This window comes from Pinus tabuliformis, chromosome 4_1 (assembly GCF_031772625.1).
Source record: "Pinus tabuliformis cultivar Carrire ecotype Pingquan chromosome 4_1, CPIR1, whole genome shotgun sequence".
NCBI classification, from domain to species: Eukaryota; Viridiplantae; Streptophyta; class Pinopsida; order Pinales; family Pinaceae; genus Pinus; species Pinus tabuliformis.
The window spans coordinates 71892496-71906066 of record NC_142303.1 but is presented as its reverse complement, the minus strand read 5'-3'; the positions used below and the strand labels follow the sequence as shown (position 1 = coordinate 71906066).

Here is a 13571-nt window from a genome sequence, read left to right as displayed (position 1 = left end):
GAATAATATAAAATCATTGGAAATCTAAATATTCTACAAAAATATGACCAAAATTTTTACAATTTCCATATGAGAGACTAGTAAGATTCGCGAGGGTTTCTAAATTTTAAGATAAGCTTTCATCCTTAAAATTTTCCCTGCTTGGAGAAGGTTTCTTCATATAAATATTTAGGTATTGACATTCATCATCATTAGGTATTGGGTTCACAAAACTCCACAACAGGTCATTCCTCCTCTTTCTAAAACCATCCTCACCTGTATGGATTCACTATTTAACATTCATCATCATCTCAACTAGAATTATAGCACTCAGAAAAGGATTATTGGAGATTGCAAAGCTTATTATGAGCTTAAAAATGGTTGTAAGTCATGTGATCTCTAGGTTTGGAGTAAGAAGAAGTTCCTCTTTGGGACTCTCGTCACCCCTATTATTTTATATGGTTGTGAGGTTTGGGGTTGCAACATATCTAGGGAATCACGGAGGAAGATCGAGTTGATCCAAAAGCAATTTATAACCTACAACCTCAAGATTAAAGGAAATATTCCATATCCTATCCTCTTCATTGAAGCTAGCATAACCAATTAGATGTACTTGGGCCTGCACAAAATTAATTTGACATTCGGTCGCCTGATACAGAAAATCTGCTTGCGTACCTTTCTGAGATTGGCTGTTGCGTGTTTGGTAGTAATTTTCAACATTTTTGTTATCACATGGGGAAGATGAAGCCACAGATTTTTGCATACACCCATTGGAAAACGGATACCAACTTATTGCTGCTATGATTTGTTACAAAGGCACAGGTTGAAGGACCATAAACCGATATCAACTAATTGCTAATAGGATTTGTTACACAGGTACAGGTTCAAGCACCATAAAGCGATATCAACTTATTGCTAATAGGATTCGTTACAGAGGCACAGGTTCAAGGATCATTCTGCGGACCAAATTTTTTGTCTCCATAGTGGCATTGCTAAATCCATCTCGGTATAGGTAGAGGTGGTGGAGAGCTCTTGTTATGTCAAAAGCGTGTTTCCTGGCAGGCATTGGAATATAGCTATCGGGTCGTAGAAATTCCCAATTTAATTCTTTGATTACATCACTTATCATGGCGTTTATATGTTGGAGAGCATCTTCCTCTGTTGATCCCGGATTGTCTTTCATATAACACGATATGCAGGAAGCTTCTTCTCCACGGGTCCTGTCCGCCTGCATTGAGTACCATGACAATGACAATGACAGTATCGTGGTCATCCTTATGTCCATCGTAGATTGGAGAATATTTTGCAAATCAAGTGTTTGATTTATTTACGATCTAAGTTTTCAAAATTTAAAATATTTGGAAATCTGCAATGAAGTTAGGCTCACGACATCAATTAACTAGTACAAAACCAAAACCAGTGTGAAGGTCACTATACAAATTGCTTCCGTCAGCAAGTGATTGGTAATACCTTGTAGCAGCGTGTGTCACCGCGTAGTCGAAGGAAGGAGGATGCCAAATCGTTGAATCTCGACGGAAAATCGATTCCCGTCAAGACGCGCTCAGGAAGCGGTACGTCCAATGTGAAGATTGGTGTCAATGCTGCCGCTCGATAAGCAGAGCTAATTTTCCCGTTCTCGTAGTACTCCTCAAACGTTGGCAGGTTACCACTGGCGATCCACTTTGCTTCTTGAATATATGACTCGAGATAAGCCTCCCACTGCAAGTGCACACATTAACTAATTACCAGGCCAGTAGAACACTGTAACAAATAAATAAATAAATATTAATCTCTGCAAATATATATATATATATATATGAAATGCTAGCTTCCATACAGCCTTTCGAGCATAGTTGAGGGTGTCTCGGCCTTGTGTCTTCTCCGCCTCTCTGGCCATTTCAGTTAGGGCGCTGTAGAGTGCCATGTACACTGTTTTCATATAATCTGGAAGGCGGTCTGTCTCCGAGGGATCCCATCTGATGAGGCATTTATATATAAACGTTAAACACACAACTTTTGGTACTGTAGAGACATTATAGACACAAACGATTATTCTTCTAAAATTCATTGAATGCACATCACCACCTCCTGACTGCTTCTGTGAAGAGTTCGATTTCGTCCATGGTTCCAAAAGTGTCGTAGATATCGTCAAGAACTGTGTTAAGATGACAAGTTTGGACAAATCCCAATCTGAATGCACGATGTTTGGGGTCAGTCGCAATGCAGGACCCCAAAGTGTAGTATTCCACGTGACGGTGCCGGCTGAAGTCCAGTTTAGGCAAACCCGAATCTTTCCACCATCTACAGATATCATGGGCTTTAAAATTATTCCCATCGAGTCAATGTTTGTCCATGAAAAAGAAATCTAACAACACAACTCATCACCTGCAGATATCCTGTAACTCCTTTAGTTGTAAGGAGTGAAACATGTTGAACTCCAATTTTGCGAGTTCTAAGAGTTTTTCGCCATCCATATATTGTTCCCTGGAAAATGAAATGTAAAGTATTTCAGAAGAGTTTAAAAGATCAGTTGTGTGGTAGAAAATCATTAGGATAAACCTATTTCAACCCTTTTATTAATATTTTAATAATAAATTTAATTTTAATATCCACTCAAAAAATAAAGAAATCTTCACTTTCCCTTGAATATGTAAAATCCAAATGTCAAAAACAGAATTGACTTGAAGTGCGCGCTCCTACTTATTCTTCTTGAGCCATGGACTAGTAGGATGTCCAAATACATCCATGTAATTCCTAGCTTCCAATCTCGGCATATTTGTGTGCCAACCATATTCCAAAGCGTACTCTATCTGCTAGTCACATAATTGAAACAATAACATAGCATCATCATCGCATACTCTAGGCTAAAAAATAAATGAAAAACATCACCGCACCACATTGTGAAATGAAACAGTAATGACATGATCATGTATTTGTAGGTGCTGTCATCATTTTGTAACAGAAAAAGTGAAATCAAAAGAAATTGATTTATTATATTGTAATACGTGATGATATATTTGTAACAGAAAAAGTGAAATCAATTATATTGTAATACGTGATGATATATTTATAAGTTTTTTAGAAAGGTTAAATTTGAAATGTTTAGAAGTAAGTTGTGTGTGGGTAGAAAATTCAAATTATGATGTAAGTTTAGCTGAGATTTAAATTATCAGATAAATTAATATGTAAATAGTAATTAAAAAAAGTGTCAGCTCAGTAATCTATTTTAAATGGATAATAAGTTAAAATAGATAGATAAATAAATTTCATTCAACATCGTTACTATTCAATCTGCTGCCGTGTATAAATTGCAACCTTTAATGATGAAATGAGTAAGCTTCTGAGTTGTGTTGGCACCCCTGATACTCACCTCTTGTGAAAGACTACACACGGAAATCTCTTGCATGGCTTCCTTCAAATATTTTGAGGAGAAGATTTCAGCATCTTCCATGACTTTCTCCCCGGGAAAAGCAATGAGGGAAGCCCGATATAAATTAAGAGCACTTCTAATCTCTCCCTCCGTTTTACGGGGAGAGCACATAAACTGTCCGTTTTGGTCTTGGAAATCCTTCAAAACCTCTGAAATGAATACAATCTTTTAATGACGTCCGTTAAGAAAAAGACCATGCAATTTGACAGAGTTCAAAACAAAATTTAGATGGCAGCTTGGCTGGCTTCCTCAAAGAAATTTATCCAATGACCAGAATTCAGAATTTTTAACTCTGGCGATGGATGGCCAACCTGAGGACACCAGGTATCCGTGTAGACGAAGAGTTCGAAGTCCCAACGCAGTCGAGTTGAGATCAGTGACAACACTCTCTCTCCCACATCCAATGCCTTTTTCGACGCTCCAATAACTGCAGGCCATTGTAAATTCCTGATATAATGAGATGTATTTCATTTATAAGGCATAAATAAATAATGATGAGAAGGGTTATACGGTGGCTGACCTGTAAACATAATCCAACGCTGATTCTATCTCATTTTCGAAATGTCTATCGATCCCCAAACGTTCAACACTGTCGACCATCCAAAGGCGTTGAATCAGATCATTCAGGGGAGTGATTAATTCGCCATTCTCCTCTGACATTGAATTGAATAGCTTCTTTACTTCCCCAATTAGTCTCTCCGCACGTTCAAGGTAAGAAGGTTCCTAGGACATATAAAATAAATTGGGAAAATAAATTATTGCACTAATTCTGAAGGAATTAGGACTGACTATAAACAAGAATAAATTCAACTGAAGCTGAAGCTGAAGCTAAAGCTAAATACTCACCCCATAAGGCGCGGAAAGGGACTGTATGAAATCATCGTCCCAGAGGTTGGAATGGTAATCACCTCTGCGTCTTATAACAGCATCATCAGATACGGCGGTCCTCAAATTCATGCTCATGGAAGCACCTGTCATTAGTTTCCCTTGCCTGCGCATTGCGACATTTGGAATTGTTATATGGAGAGGTTTAAGCTCACGACCAGACCTGTCGATGAACGATGTGGGCAGGCACAAGTGGGAAGGCAACGAGATCACAGAAACAGGAAACATCCCTGCTTGCTTATAATATGATGATATGAGAGCTTTTGACCTATGAGATACCTCGAAATAATGAAGCAAAATATAAGCTGCCAGTGGTATATATAGGGCTTCTTGCCCATGTACGCTACAGTTTAGATACCTAGTTTTGTCCGAGCACTGCTTTCCATCCTTCACTTCAGTTTATCAGCGTAGATTCCTTTCCTTGTCCCGACGTTCTTGCATGGTCAGTTGATAATCCTTTTGTTAAATTAAAGTTATTAAAGAAAGGTGTGAACTTGGATTATGCACATATATAATTTTTTTTAAGTACATATAAATTTAGTTAAGCATACATTATTTAGAATAATAAATTTGTGTTTGTATTTCTTCATGTACATAGATAAAAATATGTTTAAAAAATAAATATTTCATAATAAATAAACGAATAGAGCATAACATCGCAGTACGTCTCCACAACTTAAGGAATTTATGATGATACATAAAGTATTATTACCTAATTATGCAGTGATCTTTTAGATCTCATTATAGATTTCTTTTCTGTTTAGGATGCTCCCTTTCTAGGTTAGTGAATACCAGAATACTTAGTAGATATCAAAATGGATAGTACCTTTTCTTATGGATATATAATTTTTCGTTTGAATTAAAGTGGATACTTCTTTGTATAAAATTAAAAAATAATTTAATATTAATAACAATAAAACATTTAAAATATTAAATTATATTTTTGAATTATTATATATTAATCTTTTATTTATAATTATAGAGTTGAAGTGGATTTTTACCTACATAAAACTAATAGAATATTTAATATTAATTTGGATTTTTTTAATGTATATATGCAAAAATATATTTTTATAATGGAAGAGTTTTTTCTTGATAAATAAAGTAATATAACATAATATTGCACTTCAAAACTAAAGGATTTTATGATGATAAATAAAAGTTTATCATCACCTAATAATGTAAGAATCTAATGTACTATTTTACTTGTTTTGTCTTATTGATATTGAATTTTTGGCTAGTTTCATGTAGGCAAGTACCCACATCAAATCCCTTTGGGTTAGGTGCACTAATAGACATTAAGATTTTATTAGGAATAATACCCACTAATATGGGGAGGTATGCCTTGGGTTTTCCCATGACATAATATATATGTATATATAGTTAATTTCACTAGCACAAAAAGGTGACATCAAAATAGATGATGGAGATTTTAGTAAACATGTTTATAGTGTGTTTTTAAGAAGCTCACGGGTCATATGCACATAGTTGAGTCCACTAGTTTGGGCAATTGTAGTGCATCCTTGTTACTAAGTTCCATAATGCAAATACGTAGTCATTGTTCAACCTTAAGGATGTCCATCCTATTACTAGGGGTATGATTAATATTATAAAATTTCAGGGTAGTGTAACACATAGATATTACAAAGAATATATGACTTATATATCTAATGAAAAATATTGTGCATGTGTTATGATGTCCATAGAAAAAAATGAAAAAATGTGTCCCTCTACTTCGTTTTCTTCTTCCAATGCACCAATAGTCGAGAACAATTGGGAGCAAAAACACACATGTGATTTGGAGAACATAATATTGTCATCTTTTCCATTAGGTACTACTTTTTCCTTATTTTTCCTCAAATAATTGAGTCTTTTTCCTTAGTCTTTCTCAAATGAATTGGAATAAAATTTCAACTTCAATAAAATCATTTTTTGTTTCATAAACAACTTTCTTGTTTTGTGTCTAATGGATCCTTGGAACCTAAAACCCGAAACTCATACTCCCAAGATCTTGATCATAGAAATGTGAACCAAAAACCTCTAATGCAAGAGGTAGAAATGGAGAACCAAACATTCAATTCCTAACCTTCATTATAATATAAATACTAATATATTCATATAATTTATATTTGTAAGACACCTAAGCTTTACATTTAGAGGGGAAGACCATTTCTATTATCCAAGATGTTTCACCAATTTTAACACCCTAGCACTAGTGAGATTCTTTAAACTAATAGACCACACATTTCTATCAATTGGTGCACAAAAATAAATATTAAGATTAGCTGAAAATATTAAATCTAATCTAAAAAGATTTGAAATTAAAATTAAATTATATAAAATTACTCAAATATTCAATATTAATTAGAACAAAAAAATATATATAAAATAGCATTTGAAATTATAATATTATTACATATTAATTTTTTATTATAGATTTGAACAGGATGTTTCCCTATATAAAACTAATACAAATTTTAATAATAATAACAATAAAATATTTAAAATATTACATTACATCTTTTAATCCTTATATATTAATCATTTATTTGTCACTATAGAGTTGAAGTGGATGTTTATGTGCATAAACCTAATCAAATATCCAATATCACTTTTGGATTTTTTAATGCACATATGCAAAAATAAATAAATAAATTATAATGAAAGAGTTTTTTTCATGATAAATAAACTAATAGAAAATAATATTGCAAGTATGTCTTCACAACTAAAGGAATTTATGATAATAAATAAATTATTATTACCTAATAATGTAAGGATGTAATGTACTATTTTATGTGTTCCCTTATTATTGATATTGAACATTTTGCTAGTTTCATGTACACAAGTACCCACATCAAATCCCTTTGGGTTAGGTCCACTAATCTATATTAAGAATTTATTAGGAATAACACCCACTAATGTGGGGCAATATGCCTTGGGTTTTCCCATGACATTTTTTGGGAAAAAAATAGTATATATTACATACTTTTTTACATATTATATGTTAGGGCTTGTCCAAGTGTCATCACAAAATCATGTGAGTCAATGTATCTTGCCACATCATTTGTGGAATGTAATTATTGAATTTCTAAAATGAAGGAAATGTAAAATGTATGGAAGACCAAGGGTCCCACATGGAATATGAAGAGTCACCTAATTTGTTATAAATACATCTCCATGAGTCAAGAGAAAGGACTTTTGAGACTAGAACTTTTTGCATAAAACTAAATATTAAGGCTAGCTAAAAAGATTATATTTAATCTAAAAATATTTGAAATTAAAATTAATTTATATAAAATTACTCAAATATTCAATATTAATTAGATCAAAAAATATATAAAATAATATTTGAAATTCTTATATTATTACATATTAATTTTTTATTTTTTATTTATAGATTTGAAGTGGATACTTACCTATATAAAAATAATAAAAAAAATTAATATTAATAAAATAAAATATTTAAAATATTACATTACATTTTTGAATCATTATATATCAATCTTTTATTTGTGACTTTAGAGTTGAAGTGAATGCTTATAAAGCGAATCGAATATTCAATATCACTTTTGGATTTTTTAATGCATATGGGCATTTTTTTATATATATATAATGAAAGGGTTTTTTCATAATAAATAAAGTAATAGAACATAATATTGCAAGTATATCTCCACAAATAAAGGAATTTGTGATGATAAGTAAATGATTATTACCTAATAATGTAAGGACGTAATGTATTGTTTTATATGTTTTCTTATTATAGATATTTTATATTTTTCTAGTTTCATGTACACAAGTACCCACTTCAAATCCCTTTGGATTAGGTACACTAATCTACATTAAGAATTTATTAGGAATAACACCCACTAATGTGGGGCAGTATGACTTGGGTTTTCCCATGACATATTTTTGTAAAATATATATATATATATATATATATATATATTACATATTTTTTATTTCACTAGCACAAAAAAGGTGGCATCAAAAGAGGTGATGGAGATATTTGTAAACATGCTCATAGTGTATTCTTAAGAAACTTATGGGACCTATGCATAAAGTTGAGCCCAATATTTTGGGCAGTTGTAGTGCATCCTTGTTACTAACTTCCATATTGCAAATGTGTCTACATTATTCAAACTTAATGATTTCCATCCTATTACTAGAGAAAGGCTTCGCCTACACACATGACAATGAAGTTCCATGCCATTAATGCAAAGTCATGGCTTGTCCAAGTGTCATCACAAAGTCACGTGTGTCAATGTATCTCACCACATCATTTGTGGAATGTAATTATTCTATTTCTAAAAAAGAGGAAATGTAAAATGTGTGGAAAACCAAGGGTCCCACATGGAATATGAAGAGTCACTAGAAAGTTCTAAAGTCATGTAGAAGCATAAAGGTCACATGAGAACTTTAAAAGTCATAGTAGAAGCTCAAGAGTCATGAGGGGGGTCAAGAGTCACATGGGAGGTGGAGAGTCACCTCATTTGTTATAAATACACCTCCATAAATCAAGAGAGGGGAATTTTGGGACCAGAACTTTTCACCTTGGTTTCTCTAGTTGGACATAGGAGAGAAGATCTTTCTATGGAGGAGAAAGTGGTGACTCAATGTTTCACAATTGGGACTAGTGTGACAACATTGTACTTGTATATTTTTCCACTTTCACTTAATATATGAAGCTATCAGAGTTGGTGCACTTTCATGCATATGTCGTGAATGATTGTGAGACTATTCTTTCATTGTTTACAATATATGCTTATATGAACACATACTAATGAAAATGATCTATCTCATTGGCTTCGATATGTACCATGTTGAATGTGAGTTGTTAGTTTCTTTTATGATAATTGTTATCATGTGAATGACTTTGCATGTTAATCAACAATTCTCCTTTCAAGCTCTTGTGTGTCTCTTTTAGGATAGTACTATCACTCTTCTTATAGACGCTCACTCTCTCTTTCCTTGCCATGAAAGTACCTTATATAATTTGAAATTGTATGTGTCACAGTGTCAATTTACTTTCTTGTTATAATTATTGTTGTATAATCTCTTATGTTGATAATTGCAGCCAAGGAAAATTCCTAAGAGTAATGGAAACCAACATTATTTCCGGTTTGGGATCTTGCTCCAAACTATGTGAGGTCTTATTGGGACTTGACACTGGGGAGACCCCCTTGGTAGATGGATTTCCAACACCATCAATAGTTGGTACTAGAAGGAGGGATAGATAACAAGCTAAGCACATTGAGTCTATTTGAATCCTTTATCTTGAATGGCTCATTTCCAAATCATAATCTTGGGATGTTTCTCTAATAGAGAAAATCTTAAACTCCTAGTAGAACTTCTTTCCACCATGTCTCAATTAAAATTTGATGGCGAGGGTGGAACATCCATAACTGAGCATACATCTCAATTTCTTAAGTATTTTGATATTAATGAATTAATTTATGAAGATGTTGTTTGTAAACTATTCACCCTCACAGTTGACGACCGAGTTAAATTATGGTGCCATACCTTACCATCTTCTTATATTCATTCATTTGAACAACTCTTTAAGGAGATTCATCAAGCATTTGACAAGTATGATTACCGATATGTTTAAAAAAGGATTAATCAACTTATGATGGAATCTAATGAATCAATAGAGGATTTTTCTAATATATTTCTGCACCTGTGTTATGGGTTTCTTGAAGAAGATAAGGATTAGTATTAATTCAAGGAAATGTTTCTACATTTGGCTCAAATCTCCTTGAAAGAGTCTGAATCTCAATATTTGGTTGATTCTCCTCTCCTAGATTTTTTTAATCATGAGACACCTCCCATCTCGAAGGAGGAAATTATTGTTCCTTTTGTCACTTATCCTCCTCCCTTTTCATTGCCTAACAAGGTTGTCTCTAGTTCTATTGTTGAAGTTGAGAATTCTAAAAATCAGATTGATGATCCATTCATCCCATCCTCATTTTATCTTCTTGTTTGATGCTCTATGCACAAGCAACCTAAGGTGAATATTGGTCCCTTGACTCCCCCAGATCAAATTAATATACATAACTGAAATATTGAATCTAACAACATTAAAAATGTTGTTTCTTCAAAGGACACTTGTCATCCTCTATTATCTACATGTCATGACCCTTTGTACCTTGATTTTCTTGATCAATCTCCTCCACCAGTCAGTACTTCAGATAATTTTGATTTTCAATTTGTTGGGTCAAATGGTGATCAGGTACAAGGTGGTTACATTTCACAGGTAGGGGGGCAAGAGTTTGAAGATGATATAAATCTCTTTTCTCTCTTTCAAAATCATTCCTGTCAAGATGATGGTCCTTCATTCTTGGTTGATTTAGAATCTAGTGATATCGATAGTTAATCAGATGATATCATGATGCTTAATCAATCACAAACCTTGGGAAATCATCATTTTGTTAACCATGACACCATTGATGTATGTGGTGATGGTTGCCTAGGTACATTCATTGATTTCATGATTTTTCAAGAAGGCTTCTATTTGAAAAGTTTAAATCTCATTTGAGGAAATTTCAGCCTAAAAGTTCCCATGGATTTTTCATGTAATTTCCATGTCATAATATGTAAACCAATCAAAATACTTTAAATTTAAAAATAGGTACATGTAAAGATTTTGGAGGGAAAATAATAAAAACTACTTATTGTAATTGTATTTGGCTTATCTCCTTATAGGTTGACTCAAATTTTAAGTCTAGACACTCGCTGGATGAAAAATTAAATTCCACATCCAACGACTACCCATTATGAATACATTTGAGAAGACCCACCTTAATAAAATGTGAAGATACATTAAAAAACATGTTTAACACACTTTTTCAATGTATCTTTAATTTTGATCAATGTGGGTCTTCTCAAAAGTATTTATAATATGTACTCATTCTATGTGGAATTTAATTCCACATCTGACAAGTTTCTACTCTTGAAATTTGAGTAAAACTATAAGGAGATAAGCCAAAAATACAATTAAAAAAAGTAGTTTTCTTATTTTCCGTTCCAAAATTCACAGATCTCATTTTATTAGTTTAACTATTATTTTATTATTTTTCCTTAGGATGGCACTTTTAGGATGAAATTTACTCTAATGATAATATGATTTGTTCAAAGAATATTATGTTATGGACACTCTTTCTTCATCCCACTATCTTTTGTGTTCTCCTACTTACAATGAATTAACTTGAGATGAAAATATTCCATGCTCTTCGTTTTCACAATCCTATGATCTAAAACTTTAAATCGACACAAGATAGTGAGATCATTCATGAAGAATAACAAAGCAATCAAATTATCAAGCATCCATCAAATGCTTTGCAAACTTCAGCCTTGCATCAGGATAATTCTTTAGTACAGGTTGCTGATGAGGTTTATTTGATATATATATATATATATATATTATATATATATAGAGAGATATATATATCCTTAGATACACAATCAATAGAACCTTATGACTTGAGTAATTTGTTTGTTGAAGTTGAATAATATGATCAAACCAATGATGTAGATGGATATTATTAAGATAATAGTGATGTTGTTGTAACTGGTAGTAATTGTCCACATATAGTGTAGAATCTCACTCAACTCTCAAATTGTACTTATCCAACATTTCAAAGTTTTGGGACTTGTCAGGAAGTAGAGACACTTCAACTCTCATTGATGGTTATCTGAGGTTCTTGAAATCCTGATGAGATCCCAAAACTATGTCAGATATGGATTCTCTCACAAAATTCTTTTATTCATATTGTTTCACTCGATGTAGACTCATTTTTGATAATTTTTTTGGTTTTTCAAGATAACACTTCATGTAAATCTCTTGCATCGAACTATGGATTGGAGTGCTCATTCTCCATGGATTCATAGAGTTATGAAGCTTACCATTTTAATCATGATGACAGAGATTCTCATCGGTTGAAAGAATCACATATATCAAATGTTTTTGATAATCATCAACTCTTGATCCTTATTGTGAATATTGTAATGCTAATCATTTTCCTTATGGCATAAGTTATCCTATTGAGTATTAATGAATTATTAAGTTATTTGGTGAATCAAATTCCTCATCTTGATAGATTAATTTCCCAAGTCGATATAAAGGTTAAATTTGATTCATCACGTGTTGATTCATTGTACCCTGATTGGTTTCCCATATTTTCTATACTAGTAGTCATCTTTAATTCTTCTAATCAGATACAAATTAGTGACTTTTCGTATTCAAAATGTGAGGAGAATGATTCCTTTATTCAAATCATTTGTGAAGTTTCTCAGATTGATCCCTTTTTATGTTCAAATAATGGATAATAGGACGTCCTAATCAACCCATATGATCATAACTTTGGCCTTAACAATAGTCTTTCAATTCATTATTTTCCCATGAGTGTATATGATGATAATTTTTTTACATTTGTTGATTCCATCTAGGCCATATATTCTTATGATTCATCATTTGACTTTTCAAATACTTGTCAAGTAGTTAAAGCACTTCAGCTATTGTGAAGGTTATGTTAGGGTTTCGTGATATTGACAAGCCTTATAAACATGATCAAACAAATTTTCCCTTACAATATTCTCCCCTTGATTTCATGCCATTAATTGAAAATTCATTTTCTCAAGGATTTCAAGGTTTTCAAGAGGATTGTTTTGGATTTCATGATCAAATATATCATTTGTTGGAAGCATCTTACTTAGCAATCTCTGTCACTAATAGTAAGCTTCAAATTTCCTTGATTTTTTCTAATGATGATAACACAAATGAAGGTATATTCGCAAGAAGCTTTCAAGGTTGGTATGATAGTTTTTCTAACCAAAAATTTAAGGATACGAGATCGTTAAGGTTAGTTTTTAAGGCACATATTTCTACCTTTAGTAAATACCTTTTATCTTCTATGCAAATTATTCACAATCATATTTAAATTTTATTTTTGCACATTTCTTTATATTTCTTTTAATTGCTCATATCTTTGTATTTGTGGGTCTAGAGTTGTTTCGGTGGCTACATTGGAAATTTTAGTACACTTAACCATGACCTTCTAGCCGGTTAGATTAGGAGTAGGTCTAGACATTCATTTTAGTTTTTTTTTTGCATTGTATGGACCTTGCATTATGCTCCACATCTATTTTTTGCATTTGCTTTATCTCTTTCTTCCATCTTGCATGTTGTTTTTCTTTTTAGTCTTACATTTTTTTTTCTTTTGTCTTTCTTATTTTGTCATGTCTTTTCTTTTGGGTTTTGTTCAATAAGACCATGCATAAA

General features: G+C 32.3%; 1 protein-coding gene across 1 annotated transcript; it reads right to left on the bottom strand.

Annotated features, from left to right (window-relative positions):
* Positions 1–532: 532 nt before the first annotated feature.
* LOC149174204 ((-)-limonene synthase, chloroplastic-like) lies at positions 533–4580 on the bottom strand. Its single transcript, XM_089419238.1, has 10 exons — positions 4256–4580; positions 3930–4132; positions 3721–3836; positions 3350–3558; positions 2680–2789; positions 2365–2463; positions 2065–2280; positions 1817–1955; positions 1450–1698; positions 533–1207 (listed from the first exon to the last, which is right to left on the bottom strand). The coding sequence occupies exons 1-10, from the start codon at positions 4520–4522 to the stop codon at positions 908–910; spliced, it is 1908 nt and encodes a 635-aa protein (XP_089275364.1). The 5' UTR covers positions 4523–4580; the 3' UTR covers positions 533–907.
* Positions 4581–13571: the final 8991 nt, after the last annotated feature.

Excerpts from the sequence above, each read along its gene's own strand:
- LOC149174204 (XM_089419238.1), bottom strand. The coding sequence starts at position 4,522 with ATGTTTCCTGTTTCTGTGATCTCGTTGCCTTCCCACTTGTGCCTGCCC. Across the intron at positions 3,559-3,720 it reads CGGATACCTGGTGTCCTCAG|AGGTTTTGAAGGATTTCCAA; the intron begins GTTGGCCATCCA and ends TATTCATTTCAG. Across the intron at positions 2,281-2,364 it reads GAGTTACAGGATATCTGCAG|ATGGTGGAAAGATTCGGGTT; the intron begins GTGATGAGTTGT and ends TGATATCTGTAG.